At 44.6% G+C, this 24,673-nt stretch overlaps 1 protein-coding gene across 3 annotated transcripts in view; it reads left to right on the plus strand.

Moving 5' to 3' along the window:
• The window catches only part of chchd6b (coiled-coil-helix-coiled-coil-helix domain containing 6b), a 48,171-nt gene that overhangs the window by 10,417 nt on the left and 13,081 nt on the right, over positions 1–24,673 (plus strand). The window contains exons 5-7 of one of the 3 annotated variants that reach the window (XM_060069404.1): positions 12,642–12,662; positions 16,184–16,267; positions 23,167–23,237. In XM_060069404.1, coding sequence (XP_059925387.1) covers positions 12,642–12,662; positions 16,184–16,267; positions 23,167–23,237 — 176 coding nt within the window. Of the gene's footprint in view, positions 1–12,641; positions 12,663–12,856; positions 13,139–16,183; positions 16,268–23,166; positions 23,238–24,673 lie in introns of those variants that run through there. The other 2 variants (XM_060069407.1, XM_060069406.1) reach the window with 2 other exon arrangements.

Genomic DNA, 24,673 nt, shown 5'->3' on the forward strand with positions numbered 1-24,673 from the left:
GATGAGATAAGTCATTACCCTTTTGATCCCTAAGGCAATATTCAGGTTGATTAAAGCGCATTTGAAATTGGCTAGTGAAACAATTGGAATACAATTGTGAGCTTGTCATCTGCTTGCCAAGGTGGCCTCAGTCTAAGAATCTGCACTATGGTGCAGCTTTCCTGATTTTTAGTGACTTTGTGTCTCAACCATAAAGCATCGACACATGCACTAATAGAGTTCACTTTTACAATTCTGTTAATCTCCTTTCAGAAAGATCGACATACCTTGCTTTTATCGGTAATTGAGTGCTTTGTGGCAAAGTCATGTGCAATAACAAAATCGTACATATTGTCCATGTATGGTGTGGGTGTATGTACTGTATGTGGGAGTCTCCAAGCACTTAATTTGTCCTGAGTCATTGTTATTCTCTCAGGGAACACCTGCGACGGAGGACGGGACTGATGCTGTCCTTAAAGCAGGAAGCTACCAGGGCAGCCAGCATATGGCAACACTACGCTAGCTAGCTAGCGAGGGGATTTGGACAGGAGGAGTCTGTAGGAGCAGAGACGCAGGGAAACACACTCCCCTGAGCGCAGCATGCTAATGGATTACAAAGTCTGAATCATGACAACCTGCCAGCTGAGCTAGATAGCTAACGCTCCTTGTTAGGCAAAGACGGAGCTAGAGGAGAGGAGGAAGCGATGCATCTAATGTGGACGGGGAACAGCAAGGCATGCACAGAGAGGAGGAAGCTGGAGGAGTTGTAGACAAGAGAGAGGGAGTGAGACAGAGAGAGAGAGAGAGAGAGAGCGACAAGGGAGATGGGAAAGGAGATAGGGTGGATCATCTTGAAATGGAGTGGGCGAATGTCAGCTCTCGCTATAGAGACGGCTTTTTAAGTCTTCAGATGTGACATACCTGCACAGCTGCAGAGACACAGGACACACACACACACACACACACACACACACACACACACACACACACACACACACACACACACACACACACACACACACACACACACACACACACACACACACACCCTGCATATGCATATCAAAACACGCACGCACTGCTTGCACACAGTAACACACGCACACACACTCAACAAACGCTTTGCAATCCCACTCCCCTAGGAACTTAAAATAGGCGTCAAACACACATTCACACAATCTTCACCTTATTTATCCGCTCATCAGCGGTAATCAGAATCATGAAAGCTTTTCTGCATGTTAAAGCATGACAGCCCCGGCCGTCTCTCTGAGCAGCACGTGCGTGCGTGTATGAACACCTGCTTACCCACCCCTCCCACAGCTTTGTGAGGAGCAGTAATTGCTGATGAGCAGAGCATAGACCGGTTCAAGAAGAATGTAGTCGTTTGAAGAACAATAAGAGAAATAGATTATGTGTGTGTTGGGCATGTATGTGTGGTGTCATGTGAGGGATGTTGTGTTTGTGTGATTGTGCGTGCGGTGTGTTGGAGGGGGGGAATAAAGGCCAAATGCATCGGAGAGGAACAGCGCTCCCAATGGTTACGCATCAAGATGGAGGGACGTCTGGCTGACAGTTATTGTCCCCCCGATGGGGCAGCCATGGATTTCTGCCATAAAGGGAATCAAAAATACAGAATTAAACATGTGAAATAAAGTCAATTGTTAAACATAACGACTGAGTAAAGGTTAAATATGCAGGTGTGAATGTTCTTTTATTGTAGACTTTAAATTTATTAAAATGTATGCATTTACAGGGAACCCCACCATTGATATGCAAATTAGACACATTTCACCCGCAAATTAGATTGTGCTACGTTCACACGAACATATGGCAATGGCGTTTGATGTGTTGAAAACGCTGTGCAACGCTATTGCTCAATGTTCACATTGGGAACTCTGTTTCATCGTTTGAAACGTTATAAATCCCATAGCCGTAATATTGAGATTTCCCGATTTGTTTGTGTTTGTTTGGGCTCATCAGCGGAGCCCTATCAAGGTGTTCAGAGTAACCAAGTGGGAGTATTTAGGTAGCCAAGATGAAAATCCTCTTTGAAAATTTCCTTGATGGAGGGCTAAACAATTTAGCCAGAGAATATTTTTCTGGTTGCAGCACCCAACATAATTTACACTCATCAAAAAAGCCTTTTCATATCCTCTGACGGACAACTCTATGCACTCTATTTACTCGCAACATTGCAGAGTGATTTCTTTTAAATTCATGCTATACTTTCGCCTGATGCTGGTGAACTGCGATTGGACCGAATTAGTTTTGCCGCCTGTGTCTACTCAGACTGGGATTACTCTGTCTGCCTCCTTTCTCCTTCCAGTATCCACTCCCAGCCTTTTCCCCACCACTACCACACCTTTAAATGCCATCACACTCTCAGTCTGTCTCGCCGCCAGTCTGCAGTGGGTTAGCAGCCGGGTGATGAAGTGCTAATTCATTTAGCTTCCCCCAGCTATGAGAGGAGAACACACTTTTAATGAGCAAACAGCTACGCTAACCAATGCGTGGCCTCTGGGGGTTTCTGTGTGTGTGTCGGTGTTAGTGTGTGTTTCGATGGGTGTGTGTGCGTGCGAGTCTGTGTGTCTGTGTTTGTGTGTGAATTAACTTATGTGTGGGTTCATGAGTCTGTGTGTGCACTCGGTGTGGGTGTGAGGGAAATGTCATCAGCACAGCATGGGTTTGTGTGAATGATCTGCGATGTACGTTTCTCTTACTGTGGAGAGAGTGAACCTGTTTGACTGTTGCTCCCTCCGAGGCCTTCGCCAGCGCTGACCCGTTTTTGTCAGTGCCGCTCCACAAGCCTTACGCTAACTGTGGTCAGTGTTGATTAGTAGCCCGACTGGCGGGACCCACTGAAGAAAGTCTTGCTAAAGTGTTAAGGGTAACACATCAATCTGGTTCACTTTGAAAAGGCTGTGACAAGGCTGGCTTAAAAGGCTACCATGTATTTGTCGTGTATAACAAGCCTTCCTGTACGCTTGCTGTGAGAGTAAAATATTTAAATATGTTTGTTGTGTTCAGGTTTGCTTGACAGCCCACCGGGCTATCAATCCAACATATTTCAATTTAAAACAACAAAATAGTTGAACCAAGCTCCCAATTAGTTGTGTTCCTCCTGATCTGTGGATGTCCTCAGGCTCCGGAAGATTCTGCCTCTGGTGACATTCAGGGATGCTCTGTTGTATCTTCACCGTAGTATCTATTGAAGAATGGTAACTGTTTACATTTAGACAACCACAAGCCAAAGAGGTTTAAACAACGTCTGGTGAAGCTGGGAGACAGAGTGTGTACAGTGTTTGTATGGTGTGTATTTATAGTACTGTGTGTGAGCATGCAGTGGTTCTCTAGTGTGCGTGTGTGTGTGACTGTGTGTGAGTATGCACTGGTTCTCGGTTGTGTATGTACCGGCGTATGACGGCTGAGAGTACGGTCGGTGCTGCGCCGTGCCCATGGCGCACACTGGAACACATGATGAATGTGCTGAACTTAGCCCGTACCCTTGGAGATCTGATGTGAGGAAGCTGTCGGCACATTAGCTCTCTATTCGTTTCCCCGTCTCTCTCATCTGTCTTCCTATGCTCCGCTATCACTCTCCTGCCCTCGCTGCCGCTCTCGTTACAAAGCCAAATCAGTGGTTTGACTGTGCAAACCACCTGCCAATGACATTCCCAGGCCTAATCCCAAACCTACATATATTTTCTCTTGCTCTCTCGTTCTCGCTCGCTCGCGTTCCTGCACTCGCCCTTCCCAGCCCATGGTTCCAAGTATAGAGCCACGCCAAAAACCTCTGCTCCCCAAACACACTGATTTATTCAAATGTGTCATTTGCATAAACCAGTATTTACATAATTGATTTCCAAGGAAGCGTTTCTTCCCGAGCGAGGAGGTGTTTGAGACCAAAGGTCCTGTCCTCTTAGTGCAACAAAGGCACAAACACACACACAGCAGACACACACACACACACACACACACACACACGCAATGTCACAGTGGCACTATATTTTTCTCTTTCACACACGCGCACACACAATGTGACAGTGCCACTCTCTTTTTCTCTTTTTCTCTTGCACACACACACACACACGCACACGCACACACGATGTCACAGTGGCACTATCTTTTCTCTGACACGCGCACAGACATACAGACGCACACAGACACACAGACACAAACACACACACACACACACACGCATATACACACAGACACACTAACACCTCGCACGCTTCGGGACCACTGGGGTTTCGAGTCTAAATCAAGCGTGAAGCAACGCCAAACTGGTGCATCTGGTGACCCCCGCGCTACAACCACAGCAAATAGGATCCAACCATGCAGACAACATCTAATATTGACTATTTAGATGCCTCGGCTCTGCATGTGTGTGAGTCAAAGAACATCAATAAAGACGGTATGTAGTTAAATATACAGAACATACCTAATTGCGTTGTATAATAAACAACATTTATGAATACAAATATATACTTTTTGGATAATATAATACTTATTTTATGGATAAAGCAGAGTTCAGTGCTTAACATAATTTGGTGCTTTGAAATACAATAAGCAATGATGAGTTAAAAAGATTGATGAGAAATTGTGTGTGTGTGTGCGTGTGCATCTGTGCGTAGGAGGTGGGTGGGCAATGACAGCCCAATAGTTGCCAAGCTGAGATGAATAACTGAATCAAACATTCGGGTGTGGGTGTTTAGACAATAGGAGAGATGGTATGGATTCAGAAGACGTTATACTCATGTGGATATGGCAGGGGCTTCATTTCCCCAAGCAAAAATGGATTTGGCTGTTTCCAACTTTCTCAATGCTTACTAATCATCAACTATTTTAGGATCATCACAAAGAATCTGTCAGTATTTTTGCACTTTAGATATCTGGCCCCTCTTTCATCAGAAAATTGGGTTAATTTAATATCAAATATAAGTTTGATATAGCTGTTTTTGAAGACATATTTTCTGTCAATGTAAAACCAATACAAGTGCACACTCATAAACCAATATCAACAATCCAAGTCTTTGTTGTTGACTGGATGACCTGCTCCTGTAGCGATAGCAGGCAGTCCTTTCCATGAATGTGTTGATCTGACAGCAGGAGGGTTTAGCACTCAGTCCTGGATGAGGCACAGTGAACCAGCAGGTAGACCAGAACACAACATACATCATGATGGCAACCACAACGGTTTACCTGAACCTCCAGTTCACCACTCATGAATATTCATAAAGAGTTTTTGGAGGGAACAGGTGTTCTATGGTTGTCTACTGTCCTTGGTTCTCACCTGGATTCCGAGTAAGTCAATACTGGTTATTAGATACCCGCTGCGTTTGTTTGTATAATGTAAATGTCTCAGTTAATACTGGCCTTAAAGATGATGGATGAGTCTAGAGAAAGATGGTAAGAACAGAACAAGTCCAGGGACCTGTTTGCAATGGCTTTAACTAAGTTCAACGTGGTTTGTTACAAACACACACACAAAGGTTTGTGTGTGTGTGTGTGTGTGTGTTTGCCTGTGTGCGTGCGTGCGTGTGTGCGGTCTAGTCAGAGGAATATGTGTGTGTTTGATCGAGTCCGGCTAGACCTGTGTGCGTGTGTGTGCGCGCCGGTTTCCATTCAATCACACATTCTAGTGCACATCAGCATGTAAATGGTCCTTCACAACTTCTGTGAGCTCGCTGTTGGGGTCCAAGTACACAAATAGTTGCACACACACACATTCACACGCGCTCAGTCAGAAGCATCAACTGAAGTGTGGGGAGGTTAAACAGATGGTGTTGGCTTTGTCTGACACAAACACGCACCACCCCCACACACACACACACACACACGATCAAAGAAACCGTGGCAACTGGATGTTTGAGTCAGATCATTTAACCGAATAGTGTTTTTATGAGGCATGCTAACATTAACTCCATCCACCGTTCCTACCATCCTTTTCTGTTGTGTGTCTACTGCTGGGTTGGGAGCACTTGCCTCTACTGGCCACACACACCCCGATGTGTTGTCATTCTTGAGATAGCCGCACACGGGTGTGTATCATCACCATTGTCACAGCCCGGCTCAAGGGAATGACAAGGAGGAGACCACACATAGCTTTAAGTTTAACCTTCATAGTTTATTCAACCAACTTGACGTAAAGTAAGTTAAGGTGATGCGTGTAAATCAGTAATCAGTAATGAGTGCTGTGTGTGGATGAGTGGAGAATGTGATGTACGTGTGTGCAAAGCAAAGTTAACCAAAAACCCTAAACCAACCATACGTCAAAGGAGAGAGAGCCCAAGTGGCTGACTCCCACAGTTTATATAGCTGAGGAGCTCAGCCCGCATGGGGGTTAGCCATTACACCGATCGCTCAATCAGGAGGTGCCAGAGGGCTGTCACACCATGCACGAGTTGCTTGGATCCCCATATGTGAACGCATACAACAAAAACACATTTGACTCCCTATTCTAGACACACATTAAACAGCAGCAGGATGGATAGTGTAGTGTAACAGGTGTTTGACTCCCAGCTGGACGGTACTGTCACCAATACCAAGAATATGTCATAAGTCGCTCTGAATAAATGTGTCTAATCTGATGGATCAACTAGACCTTTAGAACGTGATCAAAGGAGTACGACAGTGATGAGGCAATTTCCAATTTAGCAAAGGCTCAAATGGAAAATGCCTCATCACTATGAGCATTATTCCAACATTGATTCAACCCATAACATGGCGATACTTGCTTAAGAATGCATGTGAACTGCATGTGATCTCTAGAAAGCATTAGCTCAGGTTGGCTGGCTGACCCTACAACAGGGACGAGAGAACACCTCTATTGCTAGGACGTTACAAAGGCTTTTTGCTGGAGTTATATAAACTATGATTTGTGTTACCGGAGTCTACCAATGTGACAACAACGAGGTACGACTAACAAAAAGGGATTTGCTTTGAGAGCGAATTGCGCCACAATCCGATTTTATTTTGATTATATATTATATATTTTTGGTACCTGTGGTATAAGTGCAACATTACCCAAGACGGTGCTCTTTGCCGCCATTATTGGCACTCCAGCGATGCTTGTTTGCTTTTGTTAAGCAGACCCTCACTTGTCATACTGCTTTAATAACACAGTATGATGTCGTTTCAAATATTTAGCCTCCCTAGGGGCGTTCACGGTGGACACCCGTGCACATGTACACACTGTACACACCCACACACGTATATATACATATATATATATGTGTAGGTATTTTCTTACAGCGCATTACAGGCCATCTACAATATGCTGCCATAGTTAATTGGCCAATTAAGTCTTTCTCAGAAAACGACATGTGCCCTTCTCTGGATCTGTTCGTATTCCCTCAGTGCTTTGGAGCTGCTTTGGTCATCAATACATGTTTCTACTACAAGACATTGTAACACAGCAGTGGCGTGACAGCACAGTCTTCTGAACCTTTCTTTCTTGGTTCCTGAATCTCCATTAAGATGGCGTGAAGAGAGTTAACATGCCTTCAAAAATGTAAGGAAAAAAGTATGCCTGGAGGATTTTTTTCCACTTATACCACAGTGGCCAACAACAATAACATATTATTTATTTTATTATATTATTATGTTTAATCTATAACTTAATTCATTTTTTTATTGACTCAATTAGCTGACGTTTAAATATGCTTCTGCAGTGCTTTTAGCATATAGTTTTTTTGTAGTAAGGAAAACATCTGGTCGATAGTTGTATACAACCGTTGTTGTAATTGTTGGTTTTGAAGCGCATTGATTTAAGATCGGTTAAAAGCAGAGGTGTCCCATTGGGAAACATAATGCACACTTTTGGAAATGTTATTGACGGATCAGTATAAAGTATTTAACAATATGCCAGACATGCGCCATACATTTATAATTATGTGCAGGCTGCGTGCTCATGAGTAGAGGATCTTAGGGCAATTGATTCTGCAGGTTCTTTTAAGGGGCATTTAGGAGATATGAACATTTGACTGAATCTTAAAATATTCACCATCAGAATTGTCAATTGATTTCATGATTTTCTTATTGTTGTTGAGTCTTTCTACCTGTTCTACCCTAACTTGTATATTTTATATGGTAAATTATAAAGGTTTAAAATAAAAGTTAAGCTGCAGCCCACCCGTTCCATGCGCTTGCTCCTTCTCCTGTAACATGAGGTCACTGCCCTCCAGAGACGCACCCCGTATAAAAAAAAGTTCCTAGAAATGAGCTCCTAGGAGTGCGGCCCTGAAACTACAGCCTCCGTTATTGCAGGAACATACTCTTGCATGAGACCCCAATGATCCCTCGTTCGGATCAACAGATATTTGTCAACAATATGTTTTTTCCGTATTTTTCCAATTTCCGTATTTCTTGTCTTAATTTAATTGGATGCAAAGTTGTAGTCACTTATTACTTAAGGTTCAGTGTGTATGATTTTGTTACATATAGCAGAAAAGACTTGGCAGAAATGGAATATAATATTCATAAGTATGTTTTTTAATATTCTATAATACCATGAATATAAGAATTGTTGTGTTTATTTTAACTACCATGGAGACATGCATATTTACAAACGTAGCGGGTCCTTTTCCATGGAGTCCGCCATTTAGTTATGTTGTTTTAGAGAGTATATAAATAAAATTAAATATATACATTTATCAAGGAACCTCTTCTCTTTACACTTGGCTTCTCATTGCTGCTGTATGCGATTACATCGTTTTAGAGGCACCTACTGGCAAATTTCAGACCAACACAGGCTAACGCAGCTTCTCCAACGAGGTTGGAAAGGCAGAGGTGAGGGTGAGGTGATCAATATTTAGCTTCATTGCTATGCCAGAAAAATCCTACACACTGCACCTTTAAGAGAACAAAATATAGATAATTCTATGCACTTTTCACCCACACACACATTAAATAGACAACGTGTAAGATTTGCTCCTCTATCAAGTTAGCATGTTCCTGGCAAAAATAGGAAAAACAACACCACCCCTTTTGGCCTTAACGTGGCCCCACACAGTTGCTGCCACACCAGCAGATAAAGCTAACGTGTTTCATACGTAAGTGTAAAAACTTGCTCTGGCGAAGCAAAAGTGCTACTAAAGTGTTATGGTACGCCGGTTTCTGAGTTAAGAGGAGTATGAGTGACTCCCCTGGAATAACTAAAAGTAGGGTCAACACAAGATTTGACTCTGGTCTGGTGTAAAACTTTGCAAATAGCATTCAATATATCAGGGTTAGGGTTCAATTTAATATATGAGAATGTTGCTATTTGTATTTACCAGTATATACTACAGATATACCTCAATACTTTATTTTTTATAAAAAAAAATAGTAAAACTTAGACACTGTCACTTTAATTAGATCCCTACTAGTTAGTTGCATGTGTTCAGTGCCTTCATGTTATGAATTTGCTACTCAAAGCCTATTACCTAAGCCTATTGATATCAGCAATGTAGCTTTTTCTTGTGAGAAAGGTCAATTAGTTTGTGTGTCCCTCAATGTGCCTGTTATTTTATAATGAATTCATACCTCATTAACATATTCAATGCTGCAAGTTATTTCAGTATTCAGACACATACAACCTTGCTTAATTAAATCATTCATTATTAATTAAATACATCGTAGCTGTGGTTCAGCACCATGAACGCACATCGAGGAGAAAGGAATTCAGAACACATCATAAAAACATGACTATCTACTGAAATATATGCTGCCATCTCAAGCAAGATCACGCAGCCAAACTTTAGCAACGCATTTAGTGTGGCATAAAATAAATCCATTCATCTTGTCTCAGGACCACTTTCTTGTGTGTGTTGTTTGAGCAGCAAGCTTTTTAAGGGCTGTTCGTAAAAGGATCTGCCAACCAATTTAGTTTTTCTCTTCCCTTCAAGATTTTCTTAAACATGTTGACTCGGGTTTTCCTTCTTGGTCTAATAAGAAATGGTAATTTCTTATTGGAACATATAATCAGAGGGTCCGTGGGTGTCTGAGGACATAAACACGTTTCATTGAGTGTATCTGATATCAGTGGGTCTAACCCTGCCTTGCATTTTCTGAAAGAGTCAATGTGTTTGTGGGTTGAGTCATCCTTCTACATAAAGACATTAATTATAATAATTAATCATTGAATTTATCTAGCACTTTTCAATGCACTATAATCCCTGTGTGTGTGTGTGTGTGTGTGTGTGTGTGTGTGTGTGTGTGTGTGTGTGTGTGTGTGTGTGTGTGTGTGTGTGTGTGTGTGTGTGTGTGTGTGTGTGTGTGTGTGGATATGACACCTCATCCACTACTTCCAGTTCTGTAATCGTTATCTGGGTTCAGGAAGATAACATTATTACATTAAGAGAGTGAAATATTTCCGACGTCATTTTTCTCTACACCTGTGGAACTTTCAGGCTACCTTATCGTCATTAAAAGGCAAGTCTTGGCTTCTTCAGGGGACTGTGATAATACGGGACTTACAACATTGACTTAGGGCCCTATCTTGCATCCGGCGCAAGTGACTTAAGGCCGATATATGCTCTGTTTTAGACGTAACGCGTAAGCACGTAAGATACATAACCCCCCCCTTGCGCGGTAAAATATCCCCCCTTACGTGCTTAAGTGCGTCGCCCAAAATTCCTGACTATGCGACTAAACACTACGGCCCTACGCAGCTCGCAAAGACTGTGATTGGCAAGCTAACCACATCCTTTCAGGAGTCTCACATTTCCGGTTTTACAGCAACCTTAACATCGTTCAGAGTGTGGAAAAAGACCGCTAACCTAAACTTAGCTACTGCTACTCTCGTCGAAAATACTGGAAGTGCATAAATATAAACAAGCCAGCGATTTCCACTTCCACGCCCACAGATTCGTTCGTTGCTCCCCCTACTGTTCTGGCGGAGAATCCCCTTGCAACACGCGCAATCCTTAAGGAACCTTAAAGGAACCGTAAATCAAAACTTGTCTAAAACAAGTCCCTTGTGTAAATTACGTGCTTACGTCTCTGTGTCTAAAACGACCCTAAATCGGCCTTTAGTCACTGGCGCATGTGTCGTTGCTAGTTTACAACTGGCGCAGAGCGTTCTTTTCCCACCACCGCCACTCGCCGGTAAATTAGGGATTGATCATGCGCCCCAAGGGGCGGTTCGGCGGAAGGAGGAGGTGTGTTCTGGCGCAAACGGTATTTTGCCGTTTCTGAATACCATTGCGCTACTGACCAGGAAATACCTGGTTTAAAGTGAGTGGCGCGTTGTTCAGATGCTATTTTAAGGCATGCGATGCATACGGATTGCTTGTGCACCTCGCGCATACACTTTGCTTCTCCCTTCTACCTAGCCGCACATTCTTGGGAAATTATTTGGGAAGGAACAGCTGATGCAGCGGTAATAAGTTGTACTTTTAAATCAATGCATCTGCAAACACCGTACAGCAAACGCATATTTTCTTGACAGAGACATCGTGTAGGCCTACATGCCCATAACTTTTAGGATTGATGAGTATTTGATCGTGAAAAACATTGTTTTACCGCGAGTGAGTGTTAAAAAGAATGAATGAATGCGGGCGCGCGTGTGTGCTCTGTTTAAACACACGCAAACTAAACACGTAACGCATAATACAATCAATGGCAATGTCTATTACCGCGGGGACACATGCATATTAGGATAGCATACAATACTGATAAGAAACAATGTTTATAATGTATTGCGTATATCATTAAATAGAACCACAGTTACCGCATATCATATGTTATATCATAGACGTTTTCTTTGCCGAAATTTATTTGAGGACTCAGTATTTCTGAAGTTGTGGAAGAAAACCCCTTATTCCATGTGTGAATTAGGCCATAGTATTTGGCAATAAACTGAGCCATTTGCAGTTTGAAATTCATGTGCATCTGTCTCATCGGAGACTGCAGACGCGCTGTCAAAATATCAACTCGTCCGATTCAAATGCGCTCATGGCTCTTAAAGGGGATGGGAGCTGACACTCTCATTGGTTTGTTGGACGTTACGCCCAAACCACACCTACGGGTAACTAGGCTGCTTCAGACCAACCCTTTTGACACTTGCGTCGCGACGCAAGTGTCATTTATCCGCCTGTAAAATAGCGATAGCTCCGTAGAACCGCCCACAAAGCTACTTGCGCTTTGCGCTTCCCACTTGCGTTTCAGACCGTTAAAATAGGGCCCTTAGTGTTCAAATATTCCCGATCAGTCACAATCCATTGAGCGCTTTCCAAAGTCAATGACAGAATATGGCCGCAGTTCAACTCATTCTGCGGAAGCCTTGATCCCCACCCTAGACCCCCCGCCCTTGGTTTCTCTAAACAGACTAACACGTTGTCAACGTAACACGCACTGTGATTGGCTGCACTAACTATGTGTTTTCTGCTGTCTCTTCCTCTTTCCTTCACCATAATCATTTTCCTTTGTTTTCGCCCCCCTCCTCCTCCTCCTCCTCCTCCTCTTCTGCTGCTCCCTTCATCCTCCCTGCCACACGTGTCATATCTATCTTTATCCTTCTTCTCCACCTTTATGTTATACGTGCTCTATGCCTCTCCTGTTTTTGCACCTTTCTTTTCTCTCATTATCCTGCACCTTTCCTATATGTTACCATCCCCTCCTCCTCTCCTGCACCTCCCTCCACTTCCCCTCCTTCCCCTCCATTTTCTTCTCCTCCCCAGCCAGCAGAACTGGATGCTTGGGTAAGCAGCACAACCAGTGGAGGTGTCAATGATGTTTGTATTTTTTTGTTGTTGTTGAAAACTCTCCCTCTCTCTATCTTTTTCCTATTGCTCTCTGTCTCTATCCTCTCTCTCCCTCTCTGCCTCTCTCTCTCCCTCTCTCTCCCTCTCCCTCCCTCTCTATTTAAATGTCATGTTTTTGTTGTGCATTAAAGCGGGGCTGTGAGAGCATGGCTGCCACCATTCCACACAACAACACTTTGGGAGCTATTCAGCTAGAAAATTACACATCATCTGTGCTGCTGGCAGAGGTGATTGTTACGTGTGCCGCGCACGTACGCACACACACAAACACACAAACAAACACACACATAGGCACACATGCTCTCTTTCTTACCCCCTCTCGGCTCTCTCCTCTCGGCATTATTTTTTTTTTTTCAAACACACACCACGGGCGCACGCAGAAACGCACACGCCCATAAGTGTGGAACAGCTGCTGCAGAGAAGAAGGGTGGATGTGTGGGGAATGCGGTATGCAGATGTGCCTCCAACTAGAGCCGCTGGGAACGTCTGTTAAGTTGGATACAGTTAGATTATTTAATGTGTGTGTGTGTGTGTGTGTGTGTGTGTGTGTGTGTGTGTGTGTGTGTGTGTGTGTGTGTGTGTGTGTGTGTGTGTGTGTGTGTGTGTGTGTGTGTGTGTGTGTGTGTGTGTGTGTTATGTGCGTTGGATAGAGACGGCGAGACCTGCATGAGTGTATGCATTGATTTATGTGTTTTCTGCCCTGTTTGTGTGTGCGTATGCACGCTGTGTGTGTGCGCATCTGTGGACACACTTCCCTTCAGAAACAGTGTCCTCAAAGTCCATGCTCTGCAGTCCATGTGTGATTCTTATCTCACGGTAATACCCAACCAGACGCCAGCAATCACTCCTCATTATTCCTTAAAACACTGCTGCCATGCTTTTATCTTGTCCATGTATGGTCGGGCATTTATTTTCGCCTTTGTGTCTACGCGCCGGAGCATGGATTGTATATCGACACTTACACACAATAGCACACAATACACGCATTCTGCGGCTTGGATGTGGAATAATACCCCATTTACCATTGTGTTCCCCCACCCAAAGTGTCTCTGCCGAGCCGAGTTGTTCTGTAATCACGCAGCACATTCTTAGCCCAGGGACGGTTCACTTTGTATTTCCATTAGCGAAAGACAATTCATGTCACAGTGTCTATGCTATAGCCATCTGTTAGGCCCACCACGTCGGCTTTCACTGTGCTAAAATGTCGCCAGCTCCCCGGTTGGGCATTGACTGAAACTCATATCAATGCACATGGGTAACACGGGTAAACGCATAGTGCGCCTAATGTATGCGCTCCAGGGGTTGCCCCCACCCCGCTCACTGACCCCCCCTCCCCTAGCTATCCCCCCACCGATGCTAAAACACCAATTTCATCAACAGCTGCATCTGTCCCATCTCTGGTTCAGCATTAAGGCTGGAAACGTAGCTTTTTACCATCCTAAATACATGCCTGTGTTTAGGATTGAGTGTTGTTAAGGAAATGGTCTTACTTTGCCTGACGTAGAATCCTGAATGCCATCATAAAAGGTTTAGGGGATACAGTGTGTCTGGAGCTTTTCCTATTTTCTCTCCTGTGACAATCCATACTGCACCTTTTCCTATGGAAGTGCACAGCTTTGCGGGACTTTCATGCATTTCCTGCAAGAAAGAAACGTGTCCCAGCTTAAGCTTTTGCTGATATCTGTCTGCGGACACAGACACTTAACCAATTCAATTATTTGACTAGCTAGGTAAAACCTTTCCCCACCATGTATTTATTGGGGGGGGGGGGGGGGGGGCACCGTGGTACAGGCGGAGCTCCTGTATAATCCTGTGGATTATATGATTAGCTGCAAGTAAGCAGCAGGAGATGAACAATTCTGGACACAGCGATGTGTATGGTTGAAATAGTTTTAAATAGTTGTTTGGGGAAAAATCAGTTTCAATTTCGTGCCAAACTGGTGTGAATTGACTTTCAGTATGCTCATTATTTAGTTCTGACAGAGTACAACTTATTTTCCCTCACAGTAGGCCATCAGTCCGCGTCGAGGGGTCTTATGCACCGACACTCAGTTCTGACAGAGTATGACTTCTCCTCCCTGACAATCGTCACCGGGTCCCCATGTAATGGTCTCATATACCGTGTAGCCTATGCTAAATTCATGAACTGATTTAGAGAGGGCTGAAGGGAATGAGGAAGGGGTATATGCGGGAGGATGGACTGGGTGTGTGCTTGTTACTCAGGAACCACTGATTGCACTCCTGTAGGCTGCTGCTTTACATGTGCATCGTGCTTCTCATCTTTTCTACCTTTTCTCACTTTACAGATCTCCATCATCTCTTCATTTCATGCAGCCAGATTATATCAGTTCTGCTTAATTTTCATGTTTGTCATACGTTTCTATACATATTATGTTTCTATTTTTTTGTTTTTTGTAATGGAAAACCTCTTGACCAACAATTTTTTGCAGACTTTTTGTTCTGTAGTGCTATATAAAGAACGGCAATGATCCAGCTGGGATCATTGCCATTACCAACTCGACTACAAGAGTGAAATCTCGTTCTTTTTAATGCCTGCCATTGCTTCTTCTTTTTCTTCTTCTTTTTCTGCTTGCCTGCCGCTGTGTCCGCCCTGGGCCATTCCTTAGCCTATCTGCTCTTTCGGTATAGTGCTTCATCACATCATAACATCCTGAACCTTACCATACAAGATTCTGCAGCCCCGTGCCTATGTAAGTTCTGACACATGCATAGGAACTATCCTTTTTATAGACATCAAATAAATATATGAAATTGTGTTATAATGTAGTTATGCAGTATAATATATGTTCCTTAAGAAAACATAAAGATAAGGCCTTTATGACGGGGGCAAATACATACACATTCTAAAACACGTGATAACTATTTTTACAGGGACCATTTTGCTCCAATAAGTAAGGAGATATACAGTCATTTATGTTTGCCTCAGTTAATCGTTTGAGCTCAATGGCGCTCTGCTTAGCTTGCAACTCCCCGAGCCGCTGCTTAGCAACCATCTTTCATTTAACCGATGCCTCCATTAATACAACAATGAAAGAAGGATTTCAGTTTAATGTCTGTGCATGTTACCTCCCGCCCGCCCCATTTAAGGCCAGGTGTGGATGTAATAAAACGCACGTATCCTGATAGTATTTCTCGAAAATGGTGTTTAGATTTCCTAATGAAAAGCACACAGCTGTCCGGAAGCCTCCTAAATTCCCTATAAACCCGCCTCAATGCAGCACTTAGCTCGGTTGTTGCTTAAATACACACAGTTCACATGCCATCAACTGAGTCAGAGGCGCATCCTTCACCCGTCTTCATTTCTTTTGTCTCCTCAGTACTTCTCTTGTTTGTTGTTCTCTTCCTTCTACTCTCTCTTTCCTGTGATCCTCCTCCTCCTCCCCTTCTGGTCTCTCCTGCCTCGTGTCTCACGGCCCCCTCTCGTCTCTTTGTTGCAGGCCACACAGCTGGAGAGGAAGGAGCGCGAGTTGGCTACCATTTCAGCCTTCTACAAGGAGCAGCTCGAAACCCTGGAGAAGAAGGTGAGGATGATCCGTTAGCCGGTGTCCGTTAGTCCGTGCGTTTAGTCAGACGGTTATTGACTTAAGGTTGAGTTTGGCAAAAGGGAAACTCCTCTTGCATTCCTTATCTGACCTAATACACCGCAAGCGTATGTAACACGCAAGGGAATCTCACACAAACATACTTGGACTTACAATTTAAAATGTCCTGAAGTAGTTTGCACCAGATGACACTAACTCATGTTCAAAACAAGCCTTTAAAAAAAACTGCTACAGCATTACAGTACCCAGTCCGTTTTTATTACTCCCTATTTGGTTCTCACCTAACCCCAATCAATCGATTTCAGTGACACATTGCTACTGACCGTCTGACCAGAACGAAGGGGGAAGAAGCATCCCACTCTTCCAGCTGCCCTGAATTTCTTTTTTTATAATAAATGTGAAAACGGTGGACAGAAGGTGATTCTAAGGCTGCTGATGGTACAGCACTCAGCAGCTAATCAAATATAGCAGACCTTTTCTTATTGCCGCTGCCTGTCGCCAGCAGCCTAACCCGCTACCTTTTGAAAAATAGTAATAAAGCGGGGAGTAGGAAGTGGTTTGTTGTGTGCTTTTAAGAAATTATGACCTCCGCTCCTTCCTGCTGAGCCTCGCTGATATGTTTCACCCTCGTAAAAGCCTCCTGAGCAGTCACTTAATAAATGTTGCTCCTTCTTTACACAGTGGCCCCCATTCCGTGGGTTTCGCCCGGCGAAAAGAAAAACACACACACAATGTCCACGAGGAACGCATAGCTAAGTGTGAGCGAATCATGGGCAGAACAAAGCGCTGAGTGCTTTTGAGGAGGCACGGAGCCAGCGTCGGCCGGTGAAGGTGTGCACGGAGCTGGGGAGCGGGGGGGAAGGGACTAGAGAGGGGACGAAGGACAAGGGACAAGGGACAGGGGAGTGGTTAGTAAGGGCCATTGTTACATCAGTTCCTCCTCCTATAGCAAAGGAACATAAAAGGAACAGAAACATTTGTTTTCAGCTTCATCCATCGGACGGCGCTGGATTGTCTTCCGACATTTGGAGGAGATTGAAAGCAGCAATGATCATGTTGCATTTAAAACGGGCTCTGTGCCAACCTTAAATATACAGACCCTGATGTGTTTAAGCTGAGGTAAATATGTGCCAGAAATATAGTCATCCCACAAGCGTACTTATTTTTTTACCTCTGACACAAGGCGCTGCTCTGGGTCAGTCGGCTCTATAAAATCGTCCTATTGGCTGTAAAGACAGATTTGGTGGTTTATTCTCTGGTCATTCTGGTGTGTGAAGGTTTAACAGCTGAATAACTTTCCACTGGACGTAACGTGGCGATATTCACCCATTTATTTGCTGTTGCCCACCCTCCACCTCCAGCTCCTCCTCCCCAGTCCCCTGTATACTGGCCAGCCGGGCCCATCAAACAGGCCAGGGGCCCTTATCTTGGTCCTTGCACATCCCCCAGCTCTCTGTGCAAACCCTTTACATCGCCCAGTCTAACGGACCAACAGCCCCGTAACGGCCGGCCGGTCGCCCCTACAGCCCCACGTCTGACGGAGGGGACGACTGATTGTGGAAGGACCGGACTACGCTCTATCTTTTCTCAACTTGCTGTCGCCGTGTCCCCTCCTCTTTGTTGTGCTCCTCTTTCTACGTCTTCGCTCTCGGCCGGACTGGCGTGTGGTGGAGGGTAGCGATTGTGAGGGAGAGGGAGGCAGGGAGGGAGAGGGTGAGTGAGTGACTAAGTGAGAGAGTCAGGGAGTCAGAGAGGGAGAGGGAGGGGCGCTGAGTGAGTGGTAGAGATAAAGATGCGATGTAGACTCTGCATTAAAGAATATCTAGCCCTGTATGGCGTTCATCTCCTTCGGTTCGCCCCTCCATTCCTCCTTTACTTTCATCCCCCCCCCCCACCCCTTAAAGTGGAGCCCTTCCCCTGCTGCTCACTACGAACTGTGGCAGACTCCAGCAACACTTTTCAAAATGGATCCCTATTATAATATTCATGAATGGAAAGTCCAAACTGACTTTGCTTCATCTTTCATTGTTGGCATATTTTGTCATAAAAGAGCCCCCTCTTTTAAAAGTTTGTCAGACACCTTGTCCTACAGATGTCACCATTAAAACTGCATCAAACATTGGATATATTTGGATAAGATGATACCAACCTTTCGTATATCGTATATTATCTATAAGGATAATTGGCCCTTTCTGACAACAAATTGTCCCCAGCCGTCTTTTTTGACTCTCTGGGCTGGATGATTGAAGCCGTCCTGTTGAACTTGTATTGATTTCTCCACCCAAGCAAATGCCTTGCACATTAACGGATAGCCCAGAGTCAAAGGTGTGTATGTTCACGCACGCAATATAGTTTCATGTCTTGATGGTCAGAGCGAGCGGATCAAGCCAAAGGTAGCATCAGACAGATTAGAGACAGAATCCACCGGTAATTGGTGTTTGATTTTCTTAATCAACATTTCACCCAGCTGCCCCATCTAATAGGTGAATAAATTGGCTCATTTTGTGTGTGTGTGTGTGGAAGGTGATGAAGTCATCAGCAAACACATACACACACACACACCCAAAGTGTCCAGTTTGCTAAAGGGATGACAGGCAACAAACAACTCTCACTGTGTTTGTCTAAAAGCTCTGGGTGCATGGAGTTGTGTGTGCGTTTGTGTACGTGTGCGTCCGCAGGGGGTGACCGTGAGAGTGCGTGTGTGGCCCGTGACAGCTATATTTGCCTGCTGCCACTTTAATGCTAATTGCAATCGTGAGTGGCCAACTCATAGTCCAGCTTTAGCGATCTCCGTGTTGACACAAAGAAGAATTAGGACTGAAGGAATTCACAAATGTAGCATCCCTAAGCACACACACGCACACATAGTGTCCGTAGTGTACTATTGATCTTGCAATGTCTCCCCCAGGTCCCCCACCCCTCTCAGCGTTCACCCCGGTAATGCACACCCTCCTTAATCTCTTCGTCGTGTACAGGTGGAGCACCGCTGTCTTCCATCCCCTGAGACTTTGTAAACAAGTTTCATTTTAAAATTCACCGCCTTTAATCCGCCCCCCCCCCCCCCCCCCCCCCCAAAACCCTTATACCCCCCCCCCCCCCCCCCCTCTTAATCCTGCTGGCGTCGGGAGAATGAAGCGTGAAACACGTCCCCGCGTCGTCGTTAAATCCGGACATCACTGCATCTGAATCCGCTGTCGCCGCTCGGGGGCCATTGAGACGATGCTGCGATGCAAGAATCAAAACACACACACACACACACACACACACACACACACACACACACACACACACACACACACACACACACACACACACACACACACACACACACACACACACACACACAAGAGACTTAGTACATACCTGCATGTCTGCGAGCTAAGACACACATGCACATACACACACAAACACACACTCAGGTTAATCCCTCCAATGGGCCCCTGTGAGCTCCCCCTTCAACACCCACTCTCCCCCGTCGAGGGTTATCGTTGCCCTTCTCGCTCCTGGTGCAAATCTACGCTTGTGCGTCTGTCTTCTTGTGTGCGTCAGTGTCTTTGTGTGCGTGTGCGTGTGCGTGTGTGTGTGTGTGTGTGTGCGCGTGCGTGTGTGTGTGTGTGCGTGTGCGTACCAGGGTGAAGGAGCTGCTACCTCTCTGTTGTCACAGGGAGCAGACTAGAAGCGGTTATTAGGGTTACAAACTCAGACATGCACATGCATTAGCTCTCTCTAGTCGCTACCGACCCCCCCTCCCCCCCCGTTGGTAGGTGCTGCGCTGGTTTCTATTCAAAGCCTACGCTGACACCTGCCATTCATTGTAGCGTAGAATAGATTGTTAGATCGGTGGCGTGCTAATGAGGCCTCGTCCTATGCAATCTGCCTTGAACTTCATGAATGGGTATTGGATAATATACCTGAACCATCTTTTTCACTCCTCATGTGTGTGTGTTGTAGAAGGAAGAAAAAGGAGAAAACATTTCGAAACCATTTGGCTAGCATATAGACAAACACACCTTGTCCAATCCGGTAGCAGTTCAGTTCAGTTAAGCCTGTTTCACAACCTTTGCTGATGATATGTAAGCTACTTTGCACTTTCAGACACTCCAGCCCAACTTCAAACAAGGGGGGAATCTCAGTTCACATTTCAGAGCAGCCACTAGGCCCTGTGATGCCACTAGGCCCTGTGATGCCCCCAGTGCGCCATTCCTCCTGTGCTCCGTAATCCATGGGACCTGCAGATTCTGAAGTCTCAGTGGGTCCTCGTGTCCTTTAGGCCGCTGTAGCCACGGTCCCACAAGGCTGAGCACACACACTTTGAACTCCTCTTCCTCCACTACGTGTGCACCCACTTACACCCTGGCCGCAGACAGAGAAAGGCTGTCACTCTCGCTATCAGTGGGCGAACTCTTCCTCTGGAGTTCCCACAGAGAGCCATATGTTGCGTCTTCTTACTCATCCACTTACGTATGTCAGTCAGGCACGGCCCAGAAGCAGGCGGTGTGGCCTCTCCAGCGCAGGTTGAACCACTGTGAAATGTTGTATATTTGATCAAAGGAGAACGTCGTCGGCGAGAGCAAGGCACTGTTCAAATTGGGCTGTCGAATCCAATTCCGTTAGCGATGAAAATCTAAATAGTTTAACGATGACAATCAAATTTTTGTTAAAATGCGTGTTTGAGTTGTTAATAAAAGCAGCCACTCAAAGCAGCAAGAAGCACAAGGGCCAAAGTTGACATATTACAAGGTCACAAAGCAGGTGTATCGATCAACTCACTATTGATTCAAACATTGGGGGGGCACTGATCCGCAGTGTGATCGATTGGCTCATTTTGGGTCACATCCCGATCCACCACATGCGTCTTGGCTCATCAGCTTGGTCTATTTTGTCGGTGTATGTACCATGCAAGTACCATGGCGCCTTTAGTATTCCGCAATGTCAGAGCTTATGTGAATCAAGTGGTGCCGTTTCATGTTAACCGCGATGACATGAGATTGACGCTTAAGAGAGGGTCTGGCTGACCTTGTTAAGTCAACACTTGAAGGTTTCCTTTCAACGATGCATTCGGAGGTAAAAAAAACCCAGATATTTTAGAATTTTGTATGCAAGTCAATTCATTTTCCGCCGCAGAAGCTGCCGCTTTCCCTCATCCCCATTAAAGAGTATGATGCCAGACATGTAAGTCCAGTCCTGATCCACTAGCTATGGAAAGAATTAGCGACAGTTGCTTCATCCTGGTATGGATAATCCAATATAGCACAAGCACCAAACTTCACCTCGGGGAATACAAACTTACTCTTAGAAGTGTTTGGCATTTTCAAATTGAATTTTCCGCTGCAGGATGCATCTCAACAAATGAATTCACTGCTCCGAGAGAAAAGGATCACCAAGTCAAAGCAGCGGAGAGTATTATTCATTCTCTTATTATGGTTGCATTGTCTCTTTTGAAACGCTCTCTCTATGCAAGACATTTTAATCTGTTTTTCTTTTACACTCATCCACACGCTGTTAGACATTGCGGTGGTCCAAATTATTTTGGTGACTCCTGTGACTCATCGCACTGTCTAGGAGCGTAGCTCTGCGTAATTACACTGAAGAGGGACCGGCGCCAGGTGGGGTTACCGAATAGATGTGGTGTGTGTGTGTGTGTGTGACTTAACTTCAAATCTCCTCCAAAAAAGAAGGTGTTGGGATCACAGATAGAATGTCACGGGACCCAGTGAAATAATAAGACGGGAAATGCCTGGTGGTGGCGGCAGTGGTGGTGGTGGTGGGGGAGTGCGGGAGGAAGTAGAGAGGGATTGAGTGGGAGGTTTGTGTGTGATCCTGTCTCTTCCCTCGCTCGCCCACTTCAATTACCCACCTCTCCTGTTGGCCTCTCTCTGCCTCTATTGGGAATATGGGAGATAATTAAGGAAAAGCACGGCCGCTGTGATTATTGGTTTAAAATGATGATTACCGTGTAGAGAGATGATGTGTGAATGAGGGGGGAGGGGGGAGGTATGGGTTGTTTGTCTCCGCATTCGAGACGGACCCTATTCCAACGATTTCAGCGCGACATCCGCCGTAGGATAATTCACCCCCCTGGGGTTTATCGCTTTAAACATATTCTCAATATAGGTTAGGTCTGCTAGGTTAAGGATTGTTCCAGACAAGTAGACTGCTTGGCAAATGCCAAGGGGAGATTACCAAATGAGCGAAAGATGGAGGCCAATAATGTCCTATTAATGACCACAAAAGATGATTTATTTGAATGAATGCTAAGCCTTTACTACCGACCTTTTGGATCAGTTAAGGCCACGTATTTTAGCTGGTCCTTGTTTTGGTCACAGACTATCGGGGTACAGTGTCCTTTAAATTGCCCCCTAGAAATGGCTGCAGTTGTTGTGCTAATAGCTATTAAATGCCACTGTTCCTTGTAGGGAATGCAATCACATGGCACGCAAACAGGCCATCAACCTTCCGATTTGTTAGCATTGCTGTAAGGTTTTAAAGGTGGCTCATTTAACAAATGTGACATTTCAGACGACGCGCTGTGTGTGTGAAGTCGATTGCCACAGTCTTAGACTTTTTAAACGACGGCTGACTCCAAGGAAGTCATTAAAACAGTGGTAACCCTTCGAACATTGCCTGGACGTGCACGTTGTTAGCCTCTAACTGCTTCCACTAAATTCATAGAGTAAGATTTTAGTTTCTTCATTTTATTTTATTATTGCTCCGAGCTGGAAATTGATTGAAAGTCCAATGAGAGCATGGCACGTCATTAATAACAGTATATGTCTAGACAATACAAGGAAACGAGAAAAGAGTTTAAATATCTCTTAGTCACGCAGACCAACTTCCTTTTAACCTGTTCTTCATCTCTCTGCCCTTGTTTTGTCTAGAATCTGGACAACTACAAGCAAACAACTGAACAATACGCCCAGGCCCAGACCAAGGCTGAGAGTCACATCCGGTAAGTTCAGAGAATTGAATGCGTATAAGCTATTAAAAAGATTATTCGGAAAAGAGGTGTTTCCATTGTGGCCGATTCACCTCATCGTGTCATTATTTATGCGTGTTGCTTTCTTCTGGCTCCACCAGCGTTGAGGCCAGATATGTTGCAATGGACTAGCAAATTCTCTTGCACTATTCAAGTATGTTAAGGACTATCACCACATGCTGCCGTCGAGTTGCTTGTGGCCTCTGCATCATGCAGTACCATCCATCCAGTAATCAGTAGCATCACTGGATCACAGTTACTATTATTATTCGGTTGTGAAATTGCTTCAGGTTTCGTTGCTTCCTTGCTTTTTCTGTGTCTTTCACTCTTTGAGTGTATTTTTTCTTTCTCTGTTTTTTCGTATTTTAGCTTCTCTTTATGAATGTCTTTTTGTGACACACACAGTTCAACACTTCTTCCACTTTCAGTCCACAATAACTGCTGGCTTCAGGTGAACAAAATACAACCGATAGTCGACTTCTACGCCTGCCACCAACTTGGAAGTCACAGTGATAAATAATAAGCCTCGGCTAGACTTGGCCTTTATATTGGGGGATTGTTGTCTACAAAGCAACAGCTGCAATCTTCCAGAAGGAAAACGGAAACAGCAGGAGTCTCAGTCCTTTAGGACCACAGAGAACTGTATGCCCACCTGCTGTTACAGAGCAGGTCGGTCTGAAACATACATTTGTATCCCACTGACCAAGAAGTCACAGTCGCAGAGCAATAATTCATATTCACACTGTTCTTATACATCAGAGGGTTGTACTACAATATTATAATATTTTTTGCGATTAGTGATTTTTTACGTACCCATTATTTCTTGTTTACTATTTATTGTAGTTTGTTTATGCTTATATTCATATATTTATATTCTGCTATGGGAGCAACACCAACGTGACACAATTTCCCCCCCGGGGATCCATAAAGTATTTATGATTCTGAATCCGATTTTGATTCATTCACTTCTTCCCAAATTGTTTGCATGCATGGACAATGATTGCACCTGTCACCATTGCAAGAAGGCTAATAAATACACACTGTTTGTCCTTATTGTAATTCCTTCCACTTGCCTTCGCCTCACATTTGAATGTTCAGTTCTTGTACAAACCATCTGAACCTTCCTCTTGCCTAAGCCACCGCTTAGATCTCCCTTCTCTCTCTCTCTCTCTCTCTCTCTCTCGTTCTCTCTTGCGCTCTCACTTTCGCTCTTTGTCTGTCTCGGTCTCTCTTTACAATTATTATTGTATTTTTGTAACCTTCAACATCTCACTTGAATTATACATTTCCTCCTGCATTAAATATTTGTGTGTTTACAGCCTGGGAGAATTATAATTGCTCACCCTATTCTCTTGCATCTGCCATATTAAACACATTGTTGTCTCACGAGGCAGGGCTGAGATGCAGCA

This window comes from Gadus macrocephalus, chromosome 13 (assembly GCF_031168955.1).
Source record: "Gadus macrocephalus chromosome 13, ASM3116895v1".
Classification (NCBI taxonomy): domain Eukaryota; kingdom Metazoa; phylum Chordata; class Actinopteri; order Gadiformes; family Gadidae; genus Gadus; species Gadus macrocephalus.